At 37.9% G+C, this 11,977-nt stretch overlaps 1 protein-coding gene across 1 annotated transcript in view; it reads right to left on the bottom strand.

The window, feature by feature from the left end:
* Positions 1–436: 436 nt before the first annotated feature.
* Positions 437–11,977, bottom strand: part of LOC129819154 (collagen alpha-1(V) chain-like) — a 166,989-nt gene continuing 155,448 nt past the window's right edge. Inside the window, exon 57 of the mRNA XM_055875716.1 lies at positions 437–3,392. Within this exon, the coding sequence (XP_055731691.1) occupies positions 3,246–3,392 (147 nt within the window). The 3' untranslated portion in view covers positions 437–3,245. The remainder of the gene's footprint in view (positions 3,393–11,977) is intronic.

The raw sequence follows: 11,977 nt of genomic DNA, 5'->3' as shown, positions 1-11,977 counted from the left end.
GAGAGGTGGAGGTGGCGGAACACATTAAGACAGCAATGATTTTCAGTCGTAATCAGGATGCCAGAATAAGGATTTTAGAAATGCTGTAACTTCACTTACTATAAACATGTTTTGCTTCACAAGATCATATTCTAACTGTGGATTCTATAACTATTAATAAAAAAAGATGAAACATTTAACTTACTATTTGTATGTAGAGAGGTGATGATAGTCTTCCAACAGTCTGTAAAAGAGTGAGAAAAATGAATAAAACATATTTTTGTCCACATCTTATTGATGGTGGATTTTTGGATCAAGGTAGACTAACATAATACCAGTGTTTAGGTGAGTTGCAGTAATATTTCATTAAGAAAAATTGCAAATTGTGACTAAAAACCATTTAATGATAAGTAATTCTCTGTTTCTGAGATAAAGAGGGCGCCTTCCAGTAACACTATGGTGTCAATTTACATTTATTTTTAAATAATACAATAAATATACTACAAATGACAATTGGCTGTGGGTAGAGAGTTACAACATCACCATTCTCTCTCCACTTCACAATTATGGACATGACCGTTTTCAATTTTATGAAATGTAGCATTCTACCTATTTTAATAATAAAAAGTGGGTTGGAGATCATGTCATTGTAAAGTATAAAAACAAGAGAAAAAAACTTTACAATTTCATGCATACAGATAGGTTTTAATGCTTCAAAAGACATACAAGAGTGGGTGGCCACAGTAAACTTGAATTTATTGACATAAAACCAATATATCTTCTATCCTCTCTTACACACACATGACCATAAAAACTAACGAACAGACAAACGTAAAACAATAAAAAAACAAAAAACAAAACAAAACAAAAAACTTTATTGGCAGCATTACTGCTGGTTCTGAAAATTTACAAAAATGTTTTGTCCTTTTATTGAAAGCAAACACGTTAAATTTGGAGTGCTTCATCGAAATGAACATTAAAAATTGATGATCAATAAGTGTATCTTAACGTAAATGGTTCAAGTCACATATCTAGAAGGTAAAAACAAAAAACATAACAAAAAACAAGCTACTTATGCAGGACAGTAAAACTTTCTGTGGCAGATGCTGTAGTGGTCAAAAGCAGGCAGAGTGCATAGTTTGTACAAGGGTATAACTAGCGCTTAAGAAAGTAAAACAACAGTTACATCAGAAGACCCCAAACAACAATACAAAAACAAGCTTTGCATCTGGCTTTTCTACCTTTAAGCAGGCTAATCTGATGGACTATTAGATATCGTTCACTTTAAAAAAAATATCTAAATTTGTCATTTTTATTTTTTTAAATATATGTTTGAAAATATATTTTTGACTTGTACATGACACATCTGATTTTAATCATCATTAGACAATTCTACCACATTTTCAAATAGTGGATTTCAAAATACGTAGTGGATTCTTGGCCCTCTAGGAACTTAAAGCTATATAAAAAAAAGCCTTTGGTAAGAAAGTTAATGGTTTCAGGTACCAAAACTCCAAACTGTTCCTCGGCCATGTGCTTTGGAATACTCAAATGGGGAGACACTCCGTACCCATTCCAAACCAGTCACCTTCACCCCCAACCCCGAAAAAGAAAAGCAGTAAAAAGCTTGACGAAGTGAAAAAGATTATCCATTGTACATAACACCAATCATGAGATCCATTCACAAAATGCACCATGTCTTGGAACCATGATATGCAAGCATTGCAGCATCGCTTCTATCGTTTTCTTTCTTTTTAAAAGACATCTAAGAAAATTTGATAAATTAGCACCACATTCGGCAACTGAGTACAATCTTATTTCTATTAGCACATTCCAAGTAATTTGCAGTATGATCAGACGCTGTTAGTTTTTACTAAGTGGGCCTTGGAAGCAGAGAAATACATAAAATAAAATACTGCATGGATCTATGAATGAATATGAAGCAAACTGGCATGCATTAAAACATCCCTGGACTTAAATAAGAATGTAGCGAAGATGTTGTGTCAGAGGTGATGGCTAAGAGGGTCAGGGTCAGGGACAGACAGGGTAGTCATGGTGACAAGTTAACATCACCACCATAGTATTGTACTTACAAAATAACAACAAACTTGAAAATATAATAGCACCACAGGAGAAAGAATAGCACCTAAGTATTGATTTCTTGTGTTTCATTGAAAAGTGACATCTCCTGCTGCATATATAGTTTGATAGAGTAGAAATATGGAACTATTGAAGGAAAAAAATATCAAAGTTGTTTATTAAGTTAATAAAATCTCAAAATGCACCCAAAATAGAGGACACAAGAAGAGGAGGAATGTTTGTCATTTTTATCTTGACACATTATCTGTTATGGTAATCAACTCTCACATACTAGCGCAGAGTAATATTTCCATATTTTATTTTCATTCGGTTCTTAAATTACAATAAGGTGTTCTTCACACCCAGCAACAAGACAAGCCCTCCTCATCTATTCTCCAATTTACATGTCCAATTCCTTACTTTAGTATCTGCGAATTTTACCTCACGTCTTACCATACATTTACCTCACATCTTTTACCTCACGTCTTAAAAGGTCACATGCATGTTTTGAAGCCAGAAACAATAAACATTACCAGGAAAAATATACAGAAAGTACTTACAAACATACAAAAAATATTTATATATATTTATATATATAAGTTCCATTCAGAAGAATGGGGAGACAATTATGCACAAAACAAAGTTTCCGAAATGAATGAGCAAACGAATGAACGAATGAACTAATTAATAAAATATTCAAAGAGGGAATTGAGAGGGAGACAAAAAAACAACAACAAAAAACAATAAAAAAAACAAAGAAGAAAACTGCCACATGGGATGGAGTCCATGGCAACCTTCTGAAACCAGTGGAGTAGCAGGTAAAAGTTTGCCTCCGGTGAGTTCGACCACCAGACTGGATTTACATCAAGTGCTCTGGGAGTGTGTGGAGGTTTGGGAACGGTGATAGGGGTCATGGGTGAAGATAGGGCTCGGTATTCAGTTTCAAAACTTGCATGTGATGGAGAAGGCACACTGAGGTTACAAGGTTGCTCTTTTTTTATTATTCTTATCGAATCCTCTAGAAATTTATTGTAGTATTCTCATCTTGATTTTTGTGTATTTTATTCATACTTGTTGCTTTTGGACACAGAATGTTTTACACAAATACAAATTGTCCTATTCATGTGTTTTGTTTCTGAGAAAATAAATATGCTTTTTATTTTCTCCATTTTGTTCAGTAAACAGTCTTAGCCGATGAAACAGACAGGACCCACTTCGAATCCAAACTTCTGCGTAGCCCCGCCGAAATCATTGAACATTATGTCAACAAAAGGCACCTGTTCCACCTTTGGTGTGTTGATCTCCAGTACTGTCTTTTCATAGCCCTTTTTCAACTGAAAAACAGAGAGGGATAGACAGAGTGAGAAAGTGCTACTGTACTTCGACATCTATATACAGTATACAGTAGGGTTTATTTTTTGCATCAAATCTTAAATTCATTCCCCCCACCCCACACAGACATACAATTCACTCCCCCCACACAGACACACAATTCACCCCCCCACCAATGCACTTCTTATTGAACGCAGAACGAGGGAGAGCTCGGTTTATTGTTTTGTGAAGTTTGTTGTTTTAAAAGTGTATTGGAAAGTTTCTTAGTAGCTAGCTAACTTTTTATTTTGGATCCCGCGACGCAGTTGGCATCAGTTGCTGGGTCTGTTACGCTCTGTCCAGTTATCCTGCTGACCAAGGCCGGTTCTGAGGAGCTATTTGGCGTAGCAGCTTGCCTAGCTGCTAGCTAGCTGCCAGCTAGCTGCCTATCAAACTAGCAGGGTTTCTTGAGGGCTTGAATGCAGCCCGTGACGCAGTTAGCCATTGTGGCTGGGACTCCGGATTGTCCCGGGTTTGTGGCTGTCTAGATCCCTGCTATTTGTTGTTTTAAATCTTCACTGTGAACTGCCCTGTCTGAAACTACGAGGAGTAACAACATAACCTACGTTGCTAGCTACCATGACAAAGTCCAAAGCCGGCATGAGTACCATTGAGGGCAGTGGTGTCTCTCTATCACACGTGAAGGATCTTTTCAACAATCAAAAATAGTTCTGTAAGCAGTTGTTACAACAACAAGAACATAGCTTCAAGTGTTTTGTCAAAATACTGGTGGCTTCAACTAATAAAATAATGGACGACCTGACCAGAGAGGTCCAGGACCTGAAGAACAGCTTGCAGATCTCCCAGGGTCAGCTCGATGAGTTGAAACAGGAGAACGGCAAGATGACAGCAATCTGTAAAGGACATCAGTTCTGTGTGGGAATCCAGGATAACAATGATGAATAAATCTCAAGGGACAATGAAGGTGGAATAGCTTGGTTGTTGACGGAATTGCAGAATCTAAACATGAGACCTGGATGGAGTCTGAGGACAAAGTGAGGGAAATGATCTCTGAGAAAATGAAGATGGACCACAGGAAGGTTGAGGTGGAGTGTGCCCATAGGACTGGATAACCCACCACTGGCCCAGGTGACAGGTCCAGGCCAAAAGTGGTCAAGTTCCTGAGGTTCAAGGACAAGGTAGCTGTTCTGGAAAGAGCCAGGAACTTGAGAGGAACGTATATCTTCCTGAACAAGGACTATCCTGAAGCTGTGCACCAGAGGAGGAAAGAAGATCCCAGCCTTGAAAGCTGGCAGAGCGCGTGGGGACATTTCTTACATCCGCTATGACAGGCTCATTGTCCACCCTCCATCCCAGAAGCCTGGAAGGGATAAGAGAGCCAAGCCTATGGGTCCGTAGCTTCAATCCCGCAGCAAACACACAAACACATTCACACACACACACACACACACACACACACACACACACACACACACACACACACACACACACACACACACACACACACACACACACACACACACACACACACACACACACACACACACACACACACACACATTGATTAATGGACTTCTGAATGTATATTTTTATTTTGCTTTGTTTGCTCTTTTCCATATTATGTATATCTCTGATAAGCTACCCAGGAAAGGGCTGAAAATAGCCCATATTAATATATGTAGCCTTAGAAACAAGGTTCATGAAATCAATAACTTGCTAACATCAGATAACATTCATATATTAGTCATTTCTGAGACTCATTTAGACAATTCAGTTGATGATACAGCAGTAGCAATACAAGGATATAGCATCTATAGAAGAGACAGAAATGCTGATGGGGAGGTGTTGCTGTATATATTCAGAGCGATATCCCTGTAATGCTTTGAGAATATCTTATGTCAAGTGTTATTGAAGTGTTGTAGTTGCAGGTTCACTTGGCACATCTAAAGCATTTTCTTTTGGGGTGTTGCTATAGGCCACCAAGTGCTAATAGTCAGAATCTAAATAATATGTGTGAAATGCTTGATAGTGTATGTGATGTAATCAGAGAGATGTTTACGTTCTTGGGGACTTGAATATTGACTGGTTTTCATCAAGCTGTCCACTAAAAAGGAAGCTTCTTACTGTAACCAGTGCCTGTAATCTGGTTCAGGTTATTAATTTACAAACACTACAGGAACAAGATCATCCACATGTACAGATCACATGTATCCGTACCCATTGGATGCAGTGATCACAATAGTGGCTATATCCAGGAAAGCCAAAGTTCCAAAAGCTGGGCCTAAAATAGTGTATAAGAGATCATACAAAAGATTTTGTTGTGACTCTTATGTGGATGATGCTAAAAAATGGTTGGTATGATATGATTAATAAGGAGCATCCAGACATTGCACTTGATGAATTTATGAAATTGCTTCTTGAAGTGGTGACCTGTCATTCAGGTCATTTTTTGGGGGGCGGGGGCTTGCCTGTTTTGCATATTATTTTGGAATTAATATGTAACACATCAGTTTGCAAACAATGTAATATATATATATATATATATATATATATATCATTACGTTAACCTGTTGGGGATGGGGGCGCTGTTTAGACTATTTATGCTAATTGGGTAATTTTTGAAACGGCTTCCCACAAAATCCTTGATCGTACAATATGCATATTATTGTTATTATTGGATAGAAAACAGTCTATAGTTTCTATAGGAGTTGAAATTCTGTCTCTAAGTGGAACAGAGCCCATTCTACAGCAATTTCCCTGACATGGATTCAGATTTCAGAAATGTTGGCCACTGTTCTGAAGTCAGTTAAAAGGGCACTGATATTGCTATGACTATACGGACACTTCTTACGTCTTCCCCTGGATGCCTTTACGTGATGACGATTCCAATGGGGTCGATTGCGCGTTCACAGGCCCTGTAAATCAAAAAACCCTGTAGCTAGCAAGTCTTTTCTTGGTGCGTCACGCGCGTGGAGGACACCGACCCTCTCCTGTTCCAAGCGTTAGTTTAGCCTGTTATATTTCTCCGGTCATCTTTTCACTCGTTATAGGAGTTAAAAACATCATAAGGTAGTTAATTTAAAGCGTTTTATAGCAATTTATATCCGTTTAGTGCGATTTTGGGACATTTATTTCTTTAACGCTGTGAATAGCTGGGCACGCTTTCAGTTCATCCCGAACGCAGTTGGCATTTCCACATGGCAAGAGGACAGCTTTCCACCAAAAGACGATTACTCCCAAGAAAGGATCCTTTGCCCAAGATACTGATGGAAGAACAGCTCAAGGTAGGACATTTTTATTATGATAAATGTGTGGCTTAGGACGCCATGTTTTTTGACGTAGCTTCGCTTGGCGCAAACTGTATTGAAAAGTAAGGATAAATAAAAAAATGTAATTCCGCAATTGTATTAAGAATTAAATTGTCTATCAATCCCTGTCCACCCTATATTTTTTAGTCACGTTTATGAGTATTTATGTATAAGAGTAGATCACTGTCTAAGTGGCGCAAGGACATTTTCTGACCAGCTTGTCTACATTTCACATTGTCTAACCATGATTTTGGTGGCTAAATATAAACATTTGCGATCAAACTCTATATGGATTGTGTAATATGATGTTACAGGAGTGTCATCGGAAGAATTCTGAGAAGGTTAGTGAAAAAATTAATATCTTTTGGCGATGTTGACTTTTATCGCTCACTTTGGCTAGAATCAATGCTGGGCTGCTATGTGCTATGTGCTATGCTAATATAACGATTTATTGTGTTTTCGCTGTAAGACACTTAGAAAATCTGAAATATTGTCTGTATTCACAGGATCTGTGTCTTTCGATTCGTGTATGCTGTGTATTTTTACGAAATGTTTGATGATTAGTAAGTAGGTAAACACGTTGCTCTAAGTAGTTTTTCTATTCCATTTGTGACGGTGGGTGCAATTGTAACCTATGCCATCTACCTGAAATATGCACTTTTTTCTAACAAAACCTATCCCATACCATAAATATGTTATCAGACTGTCATCTAATGAGTTTTTTTCTTGGTTAGGGGCTATAAATATCTTAGTTTAGCCGAATTGGTGATGGCTACTGGTGTTGGTGGACAAATAAAAGATGGTGGATTATGCTAATGTGTTTTTAGGTAATAGATGTACATCTTTACATATTGTGTCTTCCCTGTAAAACATTTTAAAAATCGGACATGTTGACTGGATTCACAAGATCTGTGTCTTTCATTAGCTGTATTGGACTTTAATGTGTGAAAGTTAAATATTAAAAAAAAAAAATTTTTTTGAATTTCGCGGCACTGGTTTTTCAGTGGGGGGGGGGGGGGGGGGGGTGTGCCGCTAGCGCCACGCTGATCCTAGACAGGTTAACTTCACTAGGGTAGGGGGCAGCATTCGGAATTTCGGATGAAAAGTGTGCCCAAATTAAACTGCTTGCTACTCAGGCCCAGAAGATACGATATGCATATAATTAGTAGATTTGGATAGGAAACACTCTAAAGATTCCAAAACTGTTAAAATAATGTTTGTGAGTATAACAGAACTGATATGGCAGGCGAAAACCCGAGGAAAATCCAACCAGGAAGTACTATTATTTTGAAAGGCTGTTTTTCCATTGAAAGCCTATCCACCATACAAAGACTTAGACCCAGTTCACAAGCTATGTGGCTTCCTCTACATGTGGCCAGTCTTTAGGCATTGTTTCAGGCTTTTACTCTGAAAAATGAGGGAGATACAGCACTTTCAATCAGAGGCCAGTGGAAAATTCCAGACATTAGCCATGCGCCTGATCGGGAATTCGCCTTTCTTGTTTCTCCTTTCCTATTGACGAAGCTTTTGTCCGGTTGAAATATTATTGATTATTTATGACAAAAACAACACGAGGATTGATTTTAAACATCGTTTGGCATGTTTCTACTAACTTTTCTTGTACTTTTTAAAAACCTTTAGTCTGGACTTAAGCATTCTGATTACTGGACAAAACGCGCAAAGAAAAAAAGGTTTTTGGTCATAAAGAGGGACATTAATGAACAAATCAAACATTTATTGTCTGACATGGAGACCTGGGAGTGCCACCAGATGAAGATCATCAAAGGTAAATGATTAATTTTAATGCTATTTCTGACTAGCGTCCTACTTGTACCAGAGAGGTTAATAAAGGCACATACAAACAATTTTTTGCTTTATTGAGTAAGGCAGCTCCAAAATGCAGGTGTTTCAGCCTAGCTCAGTGCTTTCTGTGGTGGTGGGACAGCCAGCTGAAAATACGGAGCGTAGGTGTTGGTAATGTTCTCTAGTAGTTCTGTCACTCATGGGGAAACTACGTTGCCGCCAAGTCTAAGGGTAGAGCTTGAAAATTCAAGCCCCTTGGGTGCTGCCATAGAGTGACATTTGAAGTGTCCATCCAAGAAGGCTCAAGGTCATTGGCCACAGATAAAATTATGTCAAATCACGTTTTATCTACAGTAGTTTTGATTGGACTGATCATGTCAACATCATACTTTCAAAATCTTAGCTAGCAGTCATCATCATGAATCAAGTCGACAATCTACTGGCAAATCCTTTTTAATCCTTGTCATATGAAGAAAAAAATGAAGAGAAATTATAGATTAAACGTATCGGTGCTCAACGGCCATTGGCCATAAGCATTACACAACAAGTCGGAAATCACAAATTACACAATGAGTGGTTTGGAAAGAATCAGTGGCTAACTGCAAACATTGCAAAGCAATCACTAGTCTGCTATTCGGAGGAGTGGATGTGTGGTCCCAAGTCTGGGATTAAGGATCTCTTTTCCAAGTTTAAAATGATAAACATAAAAAATTGGCCATGCTGTCAATGAAGTGTGATTGGTGCTACGCTCAAAACAACTGTTAACTTAGAACAGCAAAATCTGACTTCAGTGAGTTCAAGACAACGAGGAACTCTGGAAAAATAAGCTCCAACTGGGAAAATATGTGTTGAACGGTCATCCAATTCGGAATTCTAAATCCGGAACTTGGGCCTCTTTCTAGAGCTACGACCAGAAGATCACTGACCTCATCATGATTCTACCTTGCTTTTTTCCGAGTTCCCAGTTGTCTTGAAAGAACCATAAATCCAGAGAATGCCAAACTTTGTTAACAAAGTTTGATGACAAAATTTGCCCACGAAGGACCGCCGCGCCACCTTCCTGTTCAAGTGAGCACAGCACAACAAGGTGAGTCCAAAAATGTATTGTATGCTGCTGTATAAATTATGTAATATGCCAGGGAGATATGTATACTGTAGCAAAGAAAGTAATAATAAGTGAATGTGTTGTGTATCAAGCTGTTAGTAGCCCATGTGCCCCACCCTAATAATTTAGTCTATTTTCCCCTCTTAATTTCGCCTATTGTTCTTACTTGGTGGAGCACATGTAGCCTATAACCTGTTATATGAGAAACGTAATCATTGAATATTCTAAGAGATTTCATTGTCTGCTTATATGCCCCCTTTATTCATCCCTTTATTCATGCTCCTTTTATTCATCCATTTAGCCCATCCAACTACCTCATCCCCTTACTGTATTTATCTATTTATCTTGCTCCTTTGCACCCCAGTATCTCTACTTGCACATTCATCTTCTGCACATCAATCACTCCAGTGTTTAATTGGTATATTGTAATTGCTTCGCCACCATGGCCTATTTATTGCCTTTACCTCCCTTATCCCTTCCTCATTTGCACACACTGTATATAGACTTTTTCTACTGTATTATTGACTGTATGTTTGTTTATTCCATGTGTAACTCTGTGTTGTTGTATGTGTCGAACTGCTTTGCTTTATCTTGGTCAGGTCGCAGTTGTAAATGAGAACTTGTTCTCAACTAACCTACCTGGTTAAATAAAGGTGGGAAAAAAAATCCTACAGGTTCTGACTTGGTGTACAGGGAGAACACTGTAAGAACGGCCCATGTTCTGAATTCTGTCGCTGTACATTTCAAAAGTGCTGAACAAATAGTTATATTGACTATGTCTGTCCTAGCTCACTCATTAATGTCTTTATTGAAATTACAGATTGCCTCTTATCTGATTGTTGTCCTCTTATGCCATACTTTGTACATCTTAATTATCTGTAGAAACCACATTTGTTTAAGTAATCAGCCATATCAGCATTTATTTTAGGCTGAATTATCTGTTTCGCTGACAGACAAGACTCCACTGATAGCCAGGTGTAAAAAGAAAAATACTGTATTATGAAGCCAAGATCAATGAGTACATAAGTACTGTATTTCTGTATAGCTTCAAAAGCAATCTGAATAAGGTGCTATATGCAATATGTTCATAATTCATTGTCATGGAGAATGATTTTCTACATGTAACATTGTTGGGGGAATACTTTAAATGAAATTATGGGCAGAAACACTATTTCAACTCCATCTTTCATCAAATCAGATGGCTTATTCATCACAAAACCATTTGATGTTACCAAATATTAAATGATTACTTCATTGGCAAAGTGGGCAAACTTAAGCAGGAAATGCCAACAATGTACAGTGAGCCATCGTATTCATGCATAAAAAACAAATAATGTGAGAAAAGCATTAAGTTAGAATTTTGAAAATAAAGTGTGGGAGGTGGAAAAATTATTGTTATCAATCAATAATGACAAACCTCCTGGCATTGACAATGTAGATGGAAAGCTACTGAGGATGGTAGCTGACTCTATAGCCCCTCTTATCTGTCATATCTTTAATCTGAGCCTAGAGGAAAATCTTTGTCCTCAGGCCTGGAGGGAAGCCAAAGTAATTCCACTACCCAAGAGTGGTTGACCAAATACAATGCTATTTCTCTGTAAACAAACTAATAACAGCCTTTCAGCATGCTTATAGAGAATGGCACTCAACATGTACTGCACTGACACAAATGACTGATGATTGGTTGAAAGAAATTGATAATAAGAAGGTTGTGGCAGCTGTACAGTTACATTTTAGTGCAGCCTTTGATATTATTCACCATTTTATTTTTAATTTTTATTTAACCTTTATTTAACTAGGCAAGTCAGTTAAGAACAAATTCTTACTTTACAAAACCGTAACCTGTTGTTGAAAAAACATATGTTATGGCTTATCAACGTCTGCCATATTATGGATTCAGAGATACCTAATAGAACTCAAAGGGTTTTCTTTAATGGAAGCTTCTCTAATGTCAAACATGGAAAGTGTGGTGTACCACAGGGCAGCTCTCTAGGCCCTGTACTCTTTTCTATTTTTACCAATGACCTGTCACTGGCATTAAACAAAGCATGTGTGTCCATGTATGCTGATGATTCAACCATATACGCATCAGCAACTACAGCTAATGAAATCACTGAATCCCTTAAGAGGACAGAGGGCGCTGTTTTCACTTTGGGGGGGAAATCGTGACCAATTTAAACGGCCTCGTACTTAATTCTTGCTCGTACAATATGCATATTATTATTACTATTCGATAGAAAACAGTCTCTAGTTTCTAAAACCGTTTGAATTATATCTGTGAGTAAAACAGAACTCATTTGGCACAAACTTCCTGACCAGGAAGTGGAAAATCTGAAATCGATGCTCTGTTCTAGGTCCTGCCTATAAATGG

This window comes from Salvelinus fontinalis, chromosome 21 (assembly GCF_029448725.1).
Source record: "Salvelinus fontinalis isolate EN_2023a chromosome 21, ASM2944872v1, whole genome shotgun sequence".
In the NCBI taxonomy this organism is placed as follows: Eukaryota; Metazoa; Chordata; class Actinopteri; order Salmoniformes; family Salmonidae; genus Salvelinus; species Salvelinus fontinalis.
Note: the sequence above shows the minus strand (reverse complement) of the source record. Positions and strands in the feature narration are given on the sequence as shown.